Source organism: Aulostomus chinensis, chromosome 18 (assembly GCF_037954235.1).
Source record: "Aulostomus chinensis isolate RoL2024-O1b breed Wild chromosome 18, RoL_Achi_v1.0, whole genome shotgun sequence".
Lineage (NCBI taxonomy): Eukaryota > Metazoa > Chordata > Actinopteri > Syngnathiformes > Aulostomidae > Aulostomus > Aulostomus chinensis.
The window spans coordinates 9,123,301-9,144,509 of NC_141337.1; the positions used below are offsets into that span (position 1 = coordinate 9,123,301).

General features: G+C 43.7%; 1 protein-coding gene across 3 annotated transcripts in view; it reads right to left on the minus strand.

Annotated features, from left to right (window-relative positions):
- The window catches only part of sdk2a (sidekick cell adhesion molecule 2a), an 86,552-nt gene extending 65,652 nt beyond the window's left edge, over positions 1–20,900 (minus strand). Inside the window, exon 1 of one of the 3 annotated variants that reach the window (XM_086184313.1) lies at positions 20,675–20,900. In XM_086184313.1, the coding sequence (XP_086040439.1) occupies positions 20,675–20,831 (157 nt within the window). In that variant the 5' untranslated portion in view covers positions 20,832–20,900. The remainder of the gene's footprint in view (positions 1–20,674) is intronic. The other 2 variants (XM_086184314.1, XM_086184315.1) reach the window with 2 other exon arrangements.
- Positions 20,901–21,209: the final 309 nt, after the last annotated feature.

Consider the following 21,209-nt stretch of genomic DNA (forward strand, 5'->3'; position numbering starts at 1 on the left):
ATTTTGAAGCGCAACTTCCAAAACAAACATATGGGAGGTAAGTGCCTGAGAAAACAGACCGCAAGACACTTAAGTGTGAAATCTAGGAATCAACACGCTGAATGTGGTTTATTAGGGATATAAGTGGAATCATTTGAGATATTTGCTCTTCACTTTTTTGTAATAAATCACATTTATCTATTTATAACTGTAATAGGGGAGAATATTTATGCATTTGGGACATAGCTTCATTTGGCTGTATTAAGAGCAATGTTTATTTTAATCTTGATAATCCAGAGGAAAACAAAAAACTGCATACACCTGCTGAACAATCCCAGGGAGAAAGCATGTGAGAACAGAAATATAAAGGTAGTTCCATGAGACACTTGTATGATATCTTACAATAAGTTATGCACAATTTTTCATGCATAATCCTAAACACCCACGAAACCCGTGCAGTGAAAACCAAATGCAGGATGGTCCTTTTTCTTTTTTTTTTCTCAGTGGAAATTTGACCATTTAACAATAGCTGTGACAACACTGTGGTTAAAGTTTGGTGTACAGTTTAGGCGCATGTCCCCTAAGGACTTGTACTCACTTGAGTATGGCAGGCTTGTCACAGAAAGGTGCAAACTTGTACAGATTTTGTGATGCTGTCCTTAAATCTGATGAAGATCAGATGGACTGAAATGTGTGTATAAATTGAAAACATTCCAGTGAGACAGTTCGCAGATTTTTTTTCTTTCTTTTCGTTTAGAAGAAAAAACACTGGACAGGGAAAGATTGTGGTTTGGGTTAAAATACAGATAAATGTCCTGAGGTCTTGCTCCTGGCTCACAATTACAAGGCCTAAGTACGCATTTCAGTGCATTGCAATTTATGGGTATATGAAGTATATGTAGCGAGCACAGTCTGCACATAAAGTCGTAGAGACTTTAAATCTACTCCATTAAGATATCAAAACTCTTGCAAACAAAGGGTTTGAAGAAGACTAGAAAGACATAAGGGGTGAAGAAGGATTCCTTTTGTCGGCAGCCCTGAGATGACAGCATCAATTAGTGAAGAACACCACTGATAGTTCAGGGCAATTAATCTCTGATTAGAGGTCCTTGAGCCTCAGCTACAGTGTTAGGCCGGAGATGAAGTCATGCTGAGTGACCAGGCTCTGTCTTCTGCTGATTAGTCAAGAGAATTTACAAATCTGCCACAACTGTGGGCAGCTATTAGTCAGGCGCCCTGTAATTAATCCATTTCCATTGGAGCCTGTTGGGAGTCTGTCTTTTTAAGGGCTTCCTATGTGAACTTCACAATGATTAGACATATAAAAACAGAACACACACTCGCCAAGATACAGCAACATGTTCACAGTGACACCGAGGTACCTGATGGGATCCCAGTCTTTTACACCCAGTAAGGAAAGGTCATAGGTAAGAGCTTGAAGTAGTTATGCCATGTGGCGAGAAGTTTAAAAGGACAAAAAAATGATTGTTCTCTAAGTGCACTCATTTATCCAGTCACTGTGAGGTCAACACACATCTTTATGCCCTGACAGGCAATATTTGAGAGCTATAAATGCTTGACATTTCTAGGGGAATGTCTTCAAGACACCTTTCACTGCAGTGGAATGAAGGTAGGTAGGTAGGTAAGGAAGGAGGCTAGTTCATATGCAGCCTCTACAGGAGAGAGAGAAGTCAATTGACTAGAAAGACACCTGAACATCCAACTGTTATTTGAATTGAGGTGCAGACATGCTATGCTAATAGCTGCATTCCCTGTTGCTATCAGTCACAAGAGGCAATTCATTCCCAGCAACAGAGAAAATGTTTCTGCAATCACACAGGTGTTTGACATCATGCCTGGGTGCGCAATGTTATCTCCAGGCCAACCGGAGAAAACAGATGTCCAGTGTCTCCCATAGTGCAGCATCCAGCTCTCATTGGACATGCATAAAGTCACCTAGTCACCCACACATTAAAAGAGCAGCTGCCAGAACATTAGTGTCCAAAAGTTCTGTAGGGGGACAGACATAAACAAGCATGACAGTTGGTTTTGGGGATGCGAGGAACGCTGACTGACAGTGCTCTGTCGGCCGGATTAGAGACGTTCATTTCGTCCTGAACTCAATTATATTTTACAAAGGCTGACATCCCCAGTTAATTGCAGCCTTTCCACATGAGGGAATTATTTGCACTTCTCAATTCCCAGGCTATGTGTACTCCGTTCCGCATGTACAGGCTTCATCTAATATGTGGAAATATTGCAAATTAGATCAGTAGAAAATAAAAGAAATTTGGAGGAAATCTCGGGGAAGGAAAGAGGAAGTGTCAAGAGGCAGAAAGGAGTGAAATACTGGTAGAACTTCAAGAAAGATGCGTCTGAGTGAGTAGCCTGCTTCAGTCTCTCAAGAGCATCTGGATCTTAGCTCAGAGATGGCTTAGCTTAGAGACAGATCCAAAGTGACAGCGTTGTGATGATTGACGCGGTGATGGAGAGGGGAAAGAAAAGAGGAAAGAAAGGTTGTGCGCTGCCACTGGCTCCACCATAATGAAAATGTGACTCTTGCCCATAGAAGGATGTGACAAGAATCCCAGACTGGGTTTGTGCTGAGGAGGTAATGTCAAGGAAGCCCACGGGCCCATGTACATGAGTGTTTGTGTGCAAAATGTGCAGACATACGTGTGTGTGCATTTCCGTGTGGGTGCGACTATGAACTCAGAGACTCTGGGGGCTGTATCGTCTGGATTACCCAGCCATTTCTAATTCACCCTCTCTCCAGACATTCCATGGTTGACATGTGTCACCACACACAGTCAGATTATCAAGCCTCTAATCCACCTCTGAGGCTGACTGGGTGGGTGAGAGGCTGCGGATGATCTGCCACACAACAAATAATCCAGCACCTAGCATTTCTAGTGTGAGAGGGAGGGGGAGCGTGTTGTTGCTCTAACTGTTTCTGTATGTTAGAGGTGTTAGGCAGCCTTGGATTAGGTTCCCTGGATGACATGTGGACAGACAGCTGTCAACAGGATGTGGTAAACCCATATCTCTCAGCTACCCTTGGGCTGTCCCCGATTGGCGGGCAGCTAATCTCGTATCATTGTTTCACGGTTTTGTTTGCTACAACAGCTATCAGTGACATCACCAGTGTTTACGTTGGCTCACCAGCAAACAACACCCGTGTTTATGTTTGTCCATGAGATACAGGGCTAAAAACACTCTCAGTTGGGAACATGCCGCTGCTGCTGAGATACCAGAGTAAATAGGTAGACAAGAAATATTTACCGATAATAATCTCCTCAAACAGACAATTGGAGCTTCTATTTTCTCAGCAATAAGCATCTTCTCTGTTGTGTTAGTCAGGCAGGAATGCTATGAGTTAGAAATGGGACTAGAACGTGATAAACATGCATGACAGTAGCCATGAATACATGTGCGCATGACTGAGGAATACATGCCGTGTTTTATTTGTTATTTGATTATGGTGCCTGTCTATGTCTCAGTCACTGATTGTTCCAAGGTTGTCTTGTACCTTTCAGGGACACTTGACACTGATCTGGTCATTGTGACCCTACTTCCAATCATGTGCCATTTGGAATAAGACTATAGTGCAGTGCTATTGCTTTTTAGGATCTCAAGAGGAGGTTTTACTCAGTAGGAGAACAGCGTAGCAGGGCAGTAGGACGGGTCAAGTCAAGCATATAGGGCCGCTGCTGCCACAAGGCACTCTGCTGATTAAGACATGCCAATCACTCTTAGTGTCAATGTCAGGTCTGCTAAGGACATAGCCTCTCTCTCACCTTGGAGGAGGAGAGTGGTCGGCCAGAGTAGCAGAGGGTCAACGCCGGTTCATTCCACCCTCCATTATTAAGGGGGAACCAGTGAAATGTAACCTCTGAAGACCCCTGACACAATCCAGGGCAAAGCTGCTTGCTTATTAAGCTGCTTCAGGTTAGTCTGGAGTAATGCTGCTGTAGTGATTTAAACAATTCATACCGGTATAATTCTGTGTGACAGAATTATTGTGCAAGTCATTGTTCTGTCATTGTTTAAAGTGTGGGTGTCGCTCTCCATCTGGGGAGAGACGCAGGGAAGTCATTAAGTGAGCACAGCCAGTTTCCAATTACTGTAAAAGTAATGGTGAAATTGCTGGAAATTACATAAAACTGGTGTCTATAAAAGCCCTGCTGTACTTCTAAATATATAACCTTGCTCTCCAGATGTTTGTTAAGGTCAGATTTCATATGGTAGCCCGATATTGAACAGTTACTGAAGTAGTCCCCTGGACCAGCATGAAACCTGTGGGCGGGGGAGTGGAAGAGCAACGCTTTCCCCTCCCGGAAGGCTCCGGTTATGTTGAGCAAGGCATCTAACTGCTCCCTGTTAAAGAATGAGTAAAAATGTAGCATCAAATGTCCCCTCTGGGATTAAGAAGATCCATAATAAAAAATAATAAGTATGTGATAACTACTCATGCAGCAGTGCGCCATAGTGACGGTTTAGTTATCACAATAAGCCAATGGTGTCGTACAGTCGTCATGATGGAGTTGCCGAGCCTGGCGTGTGCAGCGTTTGTAATGTATTCTCTATGTGCCCGGGCAGAGCTGTTCAAACACCATCTTTATGGTTGGATGTGTCCTGGGGGACGACAATGCGGAGGTTAGACACAGAGACACAGTTTGAGGACTAGCCACCTCTCTGCTACAGGGCCTGGCCACCAACCTCACAGAATTTTTAATGGCACACTAAAATGCTGCGTAAAGACTAAATTGCTGCTCTCAATGGGCAACAGATGATAGAATTAAAGAGATTTAGAGCTGTGGGGGAAATGGACTGCACATGTTTGATGTGGGCCTGGGAACGAGGGAAGAGAGAAAAGAGGGAAGCAGAGCAAACCGAGGCAGCATCTGGCTGGTGTAGGGACAACACAGCTCTCCGAGAAGTCTCTGCGGAGCGAGAAAGGGTCTGACTGATGGCTCTTTCTAACACCCACTATGCGCACAGACTGGCACTCCGCTACGAGTAACACCTGCTGCACCCATATGGCGATACAATATCACCCATCACCTACACTACACTTTAGAATGTGAAGTGTTAACAAGTTTGGTAAAATTGCAAGGCCGAGGCAAAAAAAAGAACCCCAAAACATGCTTTTTTACCCTACCCCTATCCAGGTAACCATAGCAACCCCTCACCTGTCGTCTCCTTGAAAGAAATAGGCAGACAGCCAGGTCAGAGTGACACATTTTCTCTAACTTACAAACACACAGGAGGATTTTTCATGTGTTGCGTAGTCCCCCACTTCTCTTTTTTTCCTTCTCATCGGTACATAAGCACACACGTTGCCTGCACTATACACACTGAATACATCATCCGCCATCCCTCATGCCCTCTCTTCTATTCTCTGCTGTGCTTTTTCTTGTCTTTCATTCACCAACACTCACGCTGATGCACACTCGATAACACACTTTAGCTCTACTACTCTCACCACAGGAAGCTGGCAAAATGCCTTGTGCTACCCACCAAAATGGCAACAGTTATCCTGACCTGGCATATTCGGAGCCAAAGTGAAAAGGTGGCCCAGTATAAAGGGCCAGTGGGCTGCAGCAGCCTCTCTATTCACTGGAGACAAAAACTGGATCTGTGCATGATCTGGCTGGCTGGACTTGTGAATAGCAATCCAGCAATGACAGACCCTGTTAACCCTCAAACACATACAACACTGATGGACTGGCTGACTGGTGATGACAGCGCTGTGCTGTGGGTGTCCTCATGATGATAGAGCCCGGCGCTGCATAAAGAGACCAGCTATTCCAGACACACAACTGCAATGTACAAGGCGACAAAAAAAACCAGAACTCTAGTGAAAATGTACTAATCACAGCCTCGTTCCTCACTGTGCTCCCACACAAACTTCTGCTTTTATCTCATCCCAAGTGAGGAGCGATGTTAAAAATAATTCAGAGAAGAAAGGGGGGGCTAGCAGACTGACACATTCAAACAAGCTGTGGTGTAAAGGATGAAGCTAAAGCACAGCGGCTGTTGATAAGTTTAGATGGGACAGGCTTTATCCCAGGTGATAAGAGGGCTGGGGCCTCACCACCTTGGCTCTAATTTCCCTGCTGCTTTCATCTCTCTGCACGCTGCAGACCCAGTGACTCACACGGTGAGCAACACACAGCCAAAACCAATAGCCGCCAGATAGCATCTCTTACGCTAACAATCTTTCCACTTGGGGATACCATCAGCTCCCTGGTTTTCTCATACAGCTAATTAGGGATGGACGAAGAAACAGACCTGCAGCTATCTATCCACCCCGGTTTTATCCCCTTGTCTCTGTCTTTTTTCAAAACGGCTGCTTTTCCCTGTGTCTGTTACTCTATCTTTCTTCCTCTCTTCTCTCTCTCTCACATATACGTACACTCATACCTCGAGTCAATCCACACACCATTCACTCACTTCTTCTATCTACTTCTCTATCTTGCACTCCACTACCATTTCTGCCATTGCTGCCACCGTGTCCAGCCCAAGGCCACTACTGCCTCTTAATCCCATTAGACCAAACACAATCAATTATCCAGCCAGCCATAAGCATCTGAGAGCATTAAAAGGTTAGCTCGGGAGAATTAAAGCCATTGATGTCTATGACAGGAATGCACACACCGTCGCCCTCCTGTGAGCGCTCCCTACCTCCTAGCATGTCGGTGTCTGTGTAAGTGTGTCAGCGCATGTTCATCAACATGACACCCCAGAATCAACTTGAGCCACCATGCATCGCTTGCGGATCTTTAATCATGTCCCTGCAAGTCCCGGCAAATTACTGCCGTGAGATGGTAATCGATAAAGCGATAAACGCAGCCAGGGTACTGCGGCTGCTGGAGCGAAGAAATACTGCTGTGGCCGTTGGTTGAGGGCTTTTATCTCCCCCCTCCCTTCATAATCTGACCCCCCCCCCCCCCCCCCATGCCAAGAGTAAAGGCAAAAACAGAAAGGAAGAAGCAGGAGTTGGCATTGAAGGATGGAGGAGTTTTGGAGACACAGGTGCAGGGTCAATCAAAGCTATCAGGCAGATAGACTGATATAATCATATTGTGATCTGGAGACTGACTCAAGCTCCCCCCCGTCCAGAAACCCCTCCACTGCTCCTGCATGTCACTTTATTCTATTCTCTCACTCTCCTCTACTTTATCTTTCTAAAAGACTCCTCTCTTACACACTCCTCACTTACTTTTTCCTTCTCTAGCTAGAAAATTAAATATGATCATTCCTCTTCAAAGGCGCCACTATTAGCAACATAATGAATATTCGGTTAATGAAGCAGGGAGAAGAGAGTGTGTGGGCAATGGTGACAGCAAGAAATGGAAGGTGAACCTCTCATTTTCAACAGTTTTACTACAAAAACAAATGAGTGCGCACTAGTATATAATTTTATTTTACAGTCAAAGAACATTAATTATTATAAATACCTTATCATGAATGAACAGCCCGTTGACATTTAACGATGTGATCTACCTCATCAGAGTCCAATACATCATTTATGACTCATTAATATTTCCAGAGATGAATCATTGATTATGGGTCTATTATGAAATACTTCCTCAAATCTCATGTCCCTGATCCGACCTCTGCTAGAAAATAATTTGGCTAAGGCTTGAAAAGCACTCGAGCACTCGCGTCTTTAACTTTTACTCCACTCCTGGGGACTAGTCAGTCTGCGGCCCACATGCCAAGCATCTTCTCCACCGGGATTCAAATGTGTTTCCTCATGCAGACACGATAGCCACTTTCCAATTTCAACTTCATCTTAAACCACCAATTTCTGCTGCCATGGCGGTGATTGAAATATGAAACCCTGCATATATACAGGCCATTACAGTGAATACAAGGCCCCAGCTGCTGTCTGTCTGCCTGGGGAGCTGAGAGAAGAAGAAACAACAGGGATCAGCTACAGCCGGAACACATTTCTATTTATTTATTATTCAATAATGTCAAATTGGCCCCTGACCCTGAGCAGCAGCTCTCGCCGAACTAACCTAAGAAGAAAATGGCTGCCTTGCTGAATCCGGAGGATCGGGATGTTCAGTGAGTTCAAATCTGACAGAATTTGATGTTGCTCCCCTTTGAGTAAATCTGCCTGCTCGCATTAGTGGAAGGCAAGCCTCATGAACCTGTATCATGTTCCCAGTCTGTCACTTGGACAACATCCTGAATGGCTAACACTCAAATAACAAGAGAATTAAATAATTCTCTTAAGTGGCTCTTGATGACAATCATAGAACATTTTCCTCACACTCTCGCTCTCATCCAAACTTTTAAAGTGCAAAACATAGCACTTTTACCTGTCTTTTATGCTTCTCTAATTTTTTGAAATTGTAAAATAAATAGAGTAGCATACCACAGTCACCAGAAATTGAGGTTGGGATTGATTGGGGGGGGGGGGGGGGTGCTAACACACTGTTGTCTGCAGCTTTCAAGGTTGTTTCAGTTGTTAATTAGTTCAGTTTGATGGCTCGCATCCACGGGTGCAGTCTAACCCAGTTAAGTCAGATGCTCAATGAGTTTTCTCTGGGCCTTAAACACTGAGCCGCAGCTCTACAGGAACCCTGCTCAAGGTTAACACCGTGCTGTAAGTCATGCCCGATGTCCGGCTCTCACAGTCCGCCATGCTCGTCAAGTGGCAGCCAGAGAACACTCACCAAGGTTACGTCCATCAAAGCCATCGAGTAATATCTGTCCTGCCTGTGCTTGGAACTTAAAGAAATAAAGACAATAGCATACAGGCGGATTGGTGTGTGTGTGTGTGTGTGTGTGTGTGTGTGTGTGTGTGTGTAGTGGGGGCGGGGGTTGCGTCACACTATGGTACCTAAACCAAACAGCTTGACAAATAACATCTTGGATTATTGAGCCGCAATCAATCAAATAAACGTCTTCAATTAATCAATTAAAATTGTTGCCTACCGAGGGAAACAGATGAACACATTTGCATATCCTTGTTTGCCTCTCATCTCTCGTTTGTGGTAAAGGAAAAGAACACTGATAGCAGGTTTCTCTGCATGGTGGAATGATTTCGCTGTTGTTAAATCGGAAACTGAAAAACATCTTTTGTGAAACGAGCCTGTGTGAAATCGTCTGCACGTATGATGAATGATGGTTTCTAACCAAGAAGAAAAGCTTTGGAAACAAAATTTAAAAAACAAAACAAAACAAAATGAAGCTTTTCTAAATTGCATTCAAAAAGAACAAATCCCTTCCTGTTGGTATTTTATAAATGACCATGTGAGGTAATGACTTTGCTCAAAGGCCAAACAAACTACAAAGAATACATTGACATATGTTCCTGCCCTCACAGTTATTTGGAAATAATGAACTGGTTCAATGATGTAACTATACTTTGTTTCCTCAGGAAACACTGTAAATTGGTTGAAGGGGAATTTAAATCTTTTGCTTGTTTTGAAATAAATCACTAGCTAATAATATGACACCTGTGGATTTTTAAAAGTAAAATAACTTTTTCTGGGCTTTATTTTTTTTACAGTTCTATATTATCATAAATGGGCATGATGTATTTTTCTGTGACTTGAAGCAAAAATGGACCATTTAGTTATTTTGTGATGGCTGCTGGGATAATTATTATCTCAGGAAGATGAGGTATTCACATGAGTTTGTGTCCAATATATGATCACAAAATGACATTTTTATATGTTGGAGGTTTTCTGAATGTCATGCTCGAGCAGGTGTGTGTGTGTGTGTGTGTGTGTGTGTGTGTGTGTGTGTGTGTGTGTGTGTGTGTGTGTAGGTTGTTTGTCTGATCCCTGCTACATCCTCCATCTCCAGGGACAGCAGTTCCCTCTCATCAGCCATGCCCAGCCAATGTGACTGTCACTCCCAATCTGCAATGAGAAGGGAGCCCGTGCCTATTTTTAAAAATGTATTCATATTCATTAGTCCTGAGTGTCATTCATAGCAGCAGTTCTTTAATGTGGTGCGTAACCATCAGAGGTGGAGGAGCCGTCCTTCTCTCATCTCACAAATTAATAACACGGGCAATCACTGCAAAGGTGCCTACCGTCAAACAACAATGGCTTCTGATTTCCATCGACTGTGCAGACTTCCTCATTTCCACATGACACATGCGGAAAAAAACAACAATCATCAGTGGTCCTCCCTGGGGAATCTCAGCAAAAATGCCAGTGTACCAACCCTTGCTATATGAAATCATTCATTTAAGTGAGAATTAATTACAACCTTTTTTAAAAAAAAATTTTCTCCTCTTGACCCGCTGCAATATTCTGCCTCATAATATCTTGGTGGCAGCCGGTTAATTGCGCGGAATATCTGGTGTGAACGTCGGCTGCTAATGAGAGCAATTAGGCATCGTGCTCACACGAGATTTAACTTCACCCACTCGTTAAAAGACAGCACACATTGCCTTGATTAGGCTGTATGTGTCATAAAGCACATGATGAACATATTCTATAGTGTAAACCAGAGGCTCAAGAGTCAAGCCGTCCTTTATGACAGATATCTGGGAGAAATCTGCTCTCCTAATTAGGCCTTGTTTCTACATATCACTGTGAATGTTTCTCCCCCAAGTCCATTAATTCCTGCGGGAATGTCCTCGACATCCAAAACCTTAACAAAGCTTTCACTTTATGTTTGGCCCAGTATTTACCTTAAACTTAAGAAAATTTGTCATAAATTTTGATGAAATCTCACGTGGTAGTGAAAAGATGCTTCCGTGCTACAAGTTGGCTGAAAGCCTAATGCAGCCTCCGTGGCGCTCCGGGTTCATATTTTACTCCAGGGATGCACAGTAAGGTGGATACATCATCATTATCAGCAGATTTGGTCATTTAAAACAAAAAAAACAACATTTCGTTACCACCAAGTATTTAAATGAGTTGTTTTTTGCTTGTCTTGTGTTGTTTTAAGACAATGAAACAATGCGACAAGTAAATCGGCATATCAGATATCCACACAATTACAAACCTGATATCCGTCACCTCCATTTCACACAGCTATGCGGCATAAACATAAAAAAGAGAGTCCCTGAATTACCCTCTCATCTATAAAGAAATGTGTTTCTTTGCTTTGAACACTAGGGGGCATAACCCATATATCAGCGGAGAATTATGGACGCAGTATGTTCAACTAACATGATTGTTTTTACAAAACAATAAAGTTTTCTTAAGAATCATTAAGACTTGTCACGAGTAAATGCTTTTCTCTATATTGAATATCCACCATCTCACACACCATTTTGGGCTCCGTGCCTTCTAAAGTAATGGAAGTGGGCTGCTACTCACAGCCTCGCCATGTTTTTTTCATGGCTATTGTTTCTGCTCCACCCCACTTTAAATCAAGAGCACAATGCATTCCCCGCCCCTCCACCCCCCCCCCCCAACCCCACTATACCCACGCACTTCACTCTGGACAACATTAATAAAACAAGCTTTCAATGATGCAGAGTGCAGCGCCACATTGGGGCTCTGCGCAGTGGTGTGATTAAAGCTTTTAAACACCGCCACCCTTTGAGTTTGCATATGTCAGCTCGGCAGTCCGTGTTTGTAAGTAGGCTGGTGCGACACATGTTCGCTGTGCCGTTTTGCCTTGTCTCTTTCTCTCTTCCTCAATATTCCACCCTAATGCAGTGAGGGAAAGAACAAAACAAAACACAAAAAAAAAGAACTAGCGGGGTCCACTTTAACACAGAGAGCAATAACAGGAGCCTCAACAATAAAAGCAGATCATCAAGTTCAGGGTCCACAGAGGAGGATAAAGGAGAAAAGGTAGGTCTTGTGCTTAAGTGATTGCATCTATTGTCTAGGTCAAACAGTTAGACTCCTTCCTATATTTTAGGTTACAAACCTCTATTTTGTCTCTTCCAACCCTCTCCCTCCTACGTTGCAGCCAGGTCTTTTTTCTCTCTTGTAAAGTCTAAATTCTCGCTGTCAGACTAAATCATTTGAAAGACACAAACGCATCTGCATAATAAACATTCAAAGAAATCATTTTTCAATTATTCTCTCACAATTCCTTCTCTATAATCTAATGACGGTGACCCATTGAATGATTACAGAAACGGAAATAAAGCTTTTTAATTGAATTTCAAGAAATTAAACATCAGCCAAAGCAACTTCATTAAACTGATATAATCCATCTGACTCTCCAAATTCCGCTGTACCCAAAGGCACAGAACATGTCCAACATTGCTACAATAAGATACGCACTCCAACATTTCCTTTTAGAGAACAAGGAATGTATTATTTGAACCCCCCTTTCCCTCCCTTCTCCTTCTTCTAAATTAAAATAGCTTGACAAGACATTTGTGCAAGCTTCACAAACAACACAAGTCAGAGCAGCTGCAACCATCATGTGTCCGCATGGATCTGCTCAGCAAGGACATCCAGCCATCCTTGCCTTTGCTGCTGCTGCTGCTGCTGCTGTTACAATGCTCCCACCCAAGTCAGGCATCACAAATCAGTTTTGAACCGTCATATGTACGTCACATGTGATGTAGATCCGATTTGGCTTTCCTCTCTTGGGGAAGGCTCTGTGTCAGCCTGGAGTGTGTTCGCATGTCCGCAGCATCTCCAATATGGAAACAGCAGCGGGGGGGGGGGGGCAACACTGTCAGATGTCCTCCAAGAGCGTGTCCCCAATAGGGGATTCTTGGGCTCATTTGTTTAGGTACGTTTCTCTGGCTCTGAGACAAGAGGAGACAGTGACCGTGGTATTTGGGACATGGCAGTCCCCTGCAGAATTAAACAGGCTGTGTCTCAAGCCCCAGTGACAGGAAATCTCACTCAGATCACAAAAGGCAGCACTGATTGTGTCTGACATTTGCATCCTCTTCCCAAAGATGCAATGTCTTTTGTGTGTGTGTGTGTGTGTGTGTGTGTGTGGGCATTTATGTTTCTACGTGTGTGTTGGAATGGGGGTACCTTATTCCACTCAACCTCAATCTCTGCAATAGCAACTGCAGCCTTTTAGTGGTCTTTTTTCAACATGTTTCCTGTCCTTGAGAGTTCCTAAGAGAGTTAAATAGTGAATAAAAAAATATGATCCGCAGTTTAAAAATTAGCCAACAAGGAATGAGGTTGTGTCTCACAGGCCAAGCACACCACTGAAATGCAGGGGTGAATGTATAAACAGGCTGGCAGTGGAAGGGGTTACTGTTTGGGCTCAATCTGGACACACTAATCCCTTTGATCCCCCCCATTTTACTGTCAGCTGTTTCCTAGCTACCGTCAGATCTGCACAGAATTTAGGATTTGTGCTACTGTTCACCACAGCAATCTCTACCCCACTGATGCAGCGCTCTCCTTTCTCTCCTCCATCAATACCCCACCCTCCTGCCCCCCCCAGCCACCACCCCAACCCCTACCCACCCACCCACCCTCCCTCCCTCCCTGCCTGCCTGCCTGCCTGCCTGCCTATGCCTCCTCACAATGTCCATAACAATATTCATTTCTCTCTCTGTTCCCCCATTTCTCCACCACCTCCATGCAGTCTGGCAGCAGTTGCGATGTGGCAGGGAGACGGGTTCAATTGGAAAGTATTTTACCCTCATCAGTACATAACGCGTCACAGAAAAAAAGCTGTCTGTTCGCATCTGTGTCCCACTTTCATTAGTTGAGCTGAAAACAGCATTCAAATCCTGTTTTGGTCTTTTCAGAAAGCTCCATTTAACGATAATGAAACAATATGTGAGGTGTCGATGCAGGGGGAAGAAAATGTGTTTGTACACTGGAGTGGTTGCGCATCTGCTAACGCGCATTAAAGCAATACATTCATTTTAGTTGGATTCCTCAATCAAGCTGTCTTGACAATTTAAACAAATACACAAATGTTTCTGCACAGGATCTCTTCAATCCTCGTCAGTATTGGTTTCTTTCAGAGGTGTTATGCACCACAGACTTCCCACTTTACCTCCAAGGAGCTCTCCCAAACCGATCCTAAATCACTTGAGGCAGAAACACATGGCGGACTCAATTTGTGTATTGGCGGATTCATGCTTCATTGTCAAACATTGGCTCTCTGTGGCCCTGCACATATTAATCCTGTAAGTATGTAGATGCAGGGTGAATACCACAAGTTTCACAATTTGCTGATTTCAAACGCGGCTGCTGGGCCGTATTGATTTTCACACGTATTGCACACTTATATAATTCGTATCATTCAAACAGTCAAGCTCTCAGACCACCCTTACTTTTTCTTTTCTACAGCCTTGGTTCATTCATTGTGTATGTTTCGATTAAGTACTTCACATCTCACAGGTCAATTCGCTCTTTAGAATACAAATGAAACCGTAATGATTCACGACATTATCGGGGGAGGAAATTACAGACAAATATGCCACCACTGGATAGTTCTCAAGAAATTTAGCTGCATAAATATCCCCATAACAATACCAGGATATTAAAAAAAAAAAAACGAAACAAAACTCAAACGGACATGACAAAAATGTACAAGGTTTTTTTTTTCCAAGCGCGCTTGAACGAGTCTCACACGGAATTTGCATAAAGAGCAGAAAGCAGTGTTAAGCAAAAGCTTTTCCTGAGCTTTAACCAGAGGTTGAATCCCCCCATATGCTTTCAGTCTCACACCTGAGGTGTTTTTAAGACCAAAGCTGAGGGGCCAAGAAAGGGAATCCAGATGTGACATGAGCCAGCCAGGCCGCGAGTTCCACTGACAGCTCCCATCAACATCACACTTCTCAACTGACACTGTGCTGATGTTAGAGGCAAGGACACTGATCAAAGATATTTGTACATTAAAGCGCTGCAATGCCACAATGACGACTGTCTCTCGTCTGCGCTGCCGACAGGCCTCCAACTCCTTGTTGAAAAAAATAAAAAGCAACTGAATGGGATATGAAAAAAACATTTTTTTGATTTGTTTGACCACAACATAACCCATTAATACCTGATTGTAATGGGTTGTTCTACCTTGAGCTGAGGGAACAGTGTACATGCCACGCCATATGACAGCCATGTCATTTCAGTCGTTGTTTATTGATTTTTGATGTCATGTTTGATGAAAGTACAGCAAAGACTCGTCATTGTATTTGGGAACTAAGGATCTACCCTCTTTTTTTTTTCCATTTTCAATTCAAGTATCTGCCACAGAGAAGTTTTTCATCCAACCTTCACGTTTCACGGCACTTATAAACATGTTATAGATTTTTTTTCCAAGCGTTTTTCTTTGTGTTTTTCGGTCTAAATATCTCAGCATCTGCCGTGACATCCCTTGGCCTCGAAAGCCATTTATTTGCAGTGAAGAACAATCTTTCAAAACAATGAAGAACAATTTCTCTGTATAATCTTATGAATGCCCAGCAAGGCGAGTGATAAGTACTCCTGCACAAACCCCTGCAGTCACAAACTCAAGCAAAAGATCACTTTTATTTTCAGTGCGAGATGCAGAATTTGAAGATAGCTGTGGTAACACTGCGGTTGACGTCCGGTTAGGTTTAGGCACAGCACTTGGTTAGGGTTCAGGAAAGATCTAACCCTTGAAATCTAAATAAAATAGCTACAAGTGTCAAAGTGTCTCTCTCACAAGAACATGGATGATATGAGTTGTAGTGCATTACTTTTCATGAGTACAAGGAGGGAATGAGAACAGCTTGAGGAGGAGCCTACTGTCCAGCAGTTGGGAAACTCTGGCGTTGAGCTCTGCCTGTCTGACGAAGAGAAGGGAGGCAGGTTTTGGGAAACAAAAGTGATATCGAACTCAATGTGGGGGTCTCATGCCGCCAAAACCGGGACAACGGAGGGTGAGAGACAGCACTAGTCTAAATACACGGTGCTGGGTATTGAGATACAAGGAGAAACCCAAACAGAAACCCCCCGAATGGAAAGATTGCTGCCAATCACCACCTGGGTGTGGACCGAAATACTTGCTGACCCTTGACATCACTTTTGTGCAAGATGTAGAAAAAATACTCAGTTTAAATGGTGTAAATATTGCCATTATCGGCACTGCTGACTCTCCTGAGCGAGACAGTAATATTGATGTATATCCACATCATCACTCACTTCAGGGATATATGTGGTGGGGAAACATAAAGGTTGTGGTTGGCTTGAGGTCAACGGACTGAAGCAGAATATCAAGCCCATTAATTAATTCATGTGAACGTACCACGAAAATGGATTGGTACCACAGCTTGTTTTAACTAGAAAGGAGAGATAACATGTGGCCCAAAACAGATTCTCCTCCATTCGTCTGCCTTTCTTTCTTTTTTTTTTTCCATTTTATTCACAACACAAGAATACACTCAGCAGTCCCCAGGAGGGGCAAACTGAATGAAAGCAGAGATTCAGTGCGCACATTATGCTGTAAAAAGCATTGTTTCTCACCACAGTTTTCCTTGAGTTGCCTTTGTGTTGTTTAAATGTTTACACGGAACAGCTTGGGGGCTTGAAGACAGACGTATGGTCCAAACCTCAGAACAATCCCTCTTTTCCCCGGATGAAAGTAATGACACCATTTCTGAGGGCTTTCAAATGGCTTCTTAGAGAGAGACGCTTTTGATGGAGCAGCACAACATCTTTGCTCCCTTGTCAAAATGTTATTAGACAAATCAAATGAGCGACGTCCCTTTTGCATCCTCCTCCCTTTCCAAGGTCATTTCCTCTTTCAGTTTCTGTCCCGGCTCGCCTCTTTGAGACGCGTGCTTTTGTTCTTGATAGAGGTTGAGATGCTTTCCAGTACTGTGTCAGATTGATTAGTATTTTAGCCAGGAGGATTGATATGTGAAGTATTTGTCTGCTCCCTCAACCACCACCCCTGAAGCGCCTCTTCCTTCGCTCTCATCAGTAAACAGGAGACATAGTAGCAAAAATCACTCTCAGCTATGTGATTAAAACAGGCTCCAAAAGAGTCTCCGCAGTAAAATGTTGCTATTATTGAAAAAAAAACCTCATTTGAGTTACCAAACTGGTACTTATCATCCAGTAAGACTAGAAAAGAGTTAGTCTACTTCTTCTCTAAAGGCTTTTTTTTTTTTTAACTCCAGAATCAAGGTAGTTAACACAACCAAACACCTGCATAATAAGCAAAAGGCATCTCAACACACGGTCAGAGATGCAGCCCATGCAAAGAGCCATTACCATAGAGCTTTGGGCAAATGGCAATTACTGGGCAAAGGGCGAATGCCAAAACCCTGTGGTACGAGTTAATTTGATTACATTTCCATTATGAACTATGAACACAGTTTCGCTGCTCGACTAAGCCAATTAAAGGCCTCCTGAAGCTAAGAAACGTTGACAGCGCAGCATCCCTGTTGTTCTTCAACAATCAACTAGATTGTAATCATTTGTCACCCTTAAACAGGTTTGAAGCGCTTGTTTTCCTTTTCCTCTCTGACACTTTACCATCAACTATTACTCATTTTGCTTTGTTGCTTTATTTCCCAGTCATTTATTTCCCAAAGTCGCTGCTAGTGAGCACGATTCTTGTTTTTAATAATTCAGCTGTGATATGTTCCATCTTGGTGAAGAAAGCATCCTGTGGCAACATGAATAAACATGTATAGACAGCATTTGGCAACAAGAAAAGGAGAAGAAGCAACCAACCAGAAAAAAAGGGTGTGTGTGTGTGTGTGTGTGTGCGGGGGGGGGGGGGGGTGAGCAGTGAAAACGCACAAGGGGTCTGATTTGGAAGTCAAGCTGCCACTGAGTTTCACCTGAGGCTGTGCAAGCCACTCTGCTGGTCTTTCTTGTGACATCGCAGCGAAAACAAGCATTTAGTCCCAAATTTCTGCCGCTCTCTCCAGAGCAGGATACATTTCATTATTTCACTCTGAAATGGCATCAATATGCGCCGAGCGACAATCCGGCGTCGTAGCTGAAGAAGTGACATGAGAGCACACGCCCACTCTCGTGTCACTAGGAACCATATGGGACAAGTGACACGATGAACGTGCTGTAAGTTCAGGGAAATGCAATGATTTCATCACCTGAAGGGCTCAGGATTTAGTATCATGTCTAAGATCAGATGCCCGGGGGCGACCGTGGCATCAATGTGACTATGTAGGTCTACTTTTGTCGAGCAACACGCGAAACAGATTAAGCCTTCCATTGTTTGTGATAGTGTTTGTGTGGGCGCAGCCTATCGGGTTTGTCATCAGTCTTTGTTGAAACTAGGAGATGCCTTTGGTTCTATTAAAACTGTATTATATTTCTTTGATGGAGTCGCATAATCTTGTACACATTGATTTTTCTATTTTCCCGTGGATGTGTTTGCATGCGCACGCGTGTTAGTGTGTCTCTGATGAAGATGAATTATGATCCGGTGCCTGCATTAGAGCGGGGAGTTTTAATCACACAAGGATTCAGAGTGTTTTAAACAAATGCTTTTTTGTAAGCACGGTGGATTATCATAAGATTTAAAGATTTGGAAATGGCTGACAGCTGTCAAGCAGCATAATAATGTATGTCCAGAAAATTATAACAGATGCCGGTTGGCAGAATGTCAATGCTGCTATCTAGATTAAAGCTCAATAGACAGGAACATAAGCGCCAGCAAGCAAGCGAGCACACACGCGCATTTGCACCCACACACACACACACACACACACACACACACAATCAGAAGTGCATAGAAACACACTTGCATAGCACACAGCAGTAGTTTTCAGAAGGGAGAGACTCAGAGGTGGGGCGAGGAGGTACAGAAAGCGCTGAGATTTAACCAAAAAAAAAAAAAGCAGGGAAAACCTCAAATCTATTTAGTTGGTATTTGGATGAGGGGTCTAAATGAGTCTTAAAATGACCTGCTGAGAGCAGCCTGTGGCAGCAGAAAGGTTCCCCTGTGGACTCTAGCAGGTACCCTCTTGCGCACTGGAGCAGCCAACAGTATTAAACACAGCAGGAGCCTCAGCGGGAACCTGCTGAAAAACAAGTACATGCCACCCCCAGTTCCCTTGGGGCCTCATGTGACTGCGTGTCGCCTAATTTTTGACATCCTCAGAGGTTCTCTGCACTCAGGGAATGACATCTCTAACTTTATGCTCAGGCGCAGCTCCTCTGCCATGTCATTTGCAAACATGTATTCCCCATGAGGATGAAATCTGCTTCCTACTTCAGGAGAACAAGACCTCTGTGGCTCCTGAGAGGACCTCCTGCAAAGACTGCGACTGCGTCTTCAATACAGAACCGAGCGTCGTAGCCATCGTACACCATAGAGGAGGTCCTTCTCAATTCAAAGAGCAGGCAGACAGAGAAGCGCATCTCTCACCAATGCTAATGCGCAGCCGGGAACATTGAAGGAGGCCTGAATATCAACTGCAGGGATAAGAAAGAGGTCTGTTTATGGGGGAAAGGTAAAGCCCTGTGAAGTAGCCTAGAAGCATTCAACATATCCTCACACACTCTAGGCATGTTACCTTGAGAAAAGGATGGTAATAACCGCTAGAGGAACTGTGCCCTGCATAATAAGAGACGCCTGAGACTCCTTTCAGATAAGGTTGGGAGCACTTTAGAGCAATGCGACCTGTTCAGAGACAAACAAGCAAAGGGATTATGCTGCTTTTAGCACTTTGGAGCACTGAGCATTGTGATTAGAAGATGGGGGAGAGCAAAGAGAGGCACCTCTCATATGAATCAACTTGCTTTTCTCCATTAAATTAAATGCCGGAGAGATTTTTCTGTCTAACATATGTTTTCTTTCTCGTGTCCCTCTTTAATAACCTCCCCCCTCCCAGACTCGCTGTTAACTTTAGAAGCGTAAGGTTAAACGCCAATTTAATGTGGCTATTCATCATGACTGCTGATGAAATTTATAACCCAGGCAAGCCTATACAATATTCCTTGTCCCTCATCAACTTACCTTAACTTCTTGTCACAACTGTAATTTTTAATATGATTAAAATAATGGAAGCAGGAAAGATTTGCTCTCAGCAGTCTTTATATATCTCATTATCACTTCTCCGGTCAAGAGGCACAGATCATCTACCGACAGCTGACAAGTAACAAGTCATACTAGTTTCACAGTAATTGTATGATTAGTAGATTTCCTGTTCACAGCTAGCAGATATAAAATATAAATGTGATGTATTCCATATGTACCATTACCTTCAACGTGTTAAAGAGTGTAAAAGTGGGCATTACGCAAATGTAATACAATATTCAAATAATGACCCTGATTCGTTTTCCTCCAGTTAGATTCATGCAGGTTTATGACTGCTTCTCCAAGGCTATTAAGAAGGCCTATAGGCAGAACAGACTCCATCTAAAATTTAGTGAGGTTTCTCAGTCAGAGCTACTGATCTTTGTCATTTACAGGTCTTGAGGACTTTTACGAAATCATCCAAACTAATGAAGCGTACTGGGAATCTATAAATGAATATGCTTCATTTGCTTAACGATCATGTTTCCATATCAGTTCAGTTTGAGATACACAACTCTTACATGCCATCTTTAACACTTGGCTCATGTAGCCCACCCAGTATTTGTGAAGGCAGGCTGGAATATGCAGGTATTCTTATTTTCACAGTAGGTAACGTGCTTCAACCTTTCACCTGTTATTCCTTCAGGAAAATAACTATGTAGTGTGTCAGAAATAACCCTAATTTTGTGTTGCTGTTATATAGGCTATGCTGTGCATTTACCCGACATCCCTAGAGTTTTGTGCGCTCCAGTAGTAGCACCAAACAATGCACTCTGTGTAATGTGACTTGCGCATCTCTTACCTTGAGCTTGAGCGCTGAAGATACATGTCGCGGACAGAAGAATCCAACAGGAGACCCTCACCATCCTGACCTGTCCAGTCCGTTCAGCCGTAACCGCGGTCCGCAGCTGCACCGTCGAGCCCCCCGTGCGTCTTCCTCCTCTCCACGATGGGAACATGTTGCTTGGCGGCCACAACACACACACACACGCACACGCACACACACACTCCGCCCCCCCACCCCTCCAGGAAGGGTCCTGGCTGCTGCTGCTGCTGCTGGTCCTGTGCGTCAGACTGCTGCTCACTGGTGATGAGGGTGAGTGGCCGGAGAGTGTGAAGAGAGCTCTCTCCGTTAGAGCGCACCAGACGTGCAGCCGGCGGTGTGAAAAAGACTGTGGACAAGTCCCGCATGAGCAAGGCGGAGTCAGTCCAATTGAATTTGCTCGGCTGTCAAGTGTGTGAGACTGAATATTGACATTATTCAGGATATTTGACGCCCCGAATTGCCATGCAGTAAATCACATAGAAACGAGGGAAACATGACTTAAATAACAAAA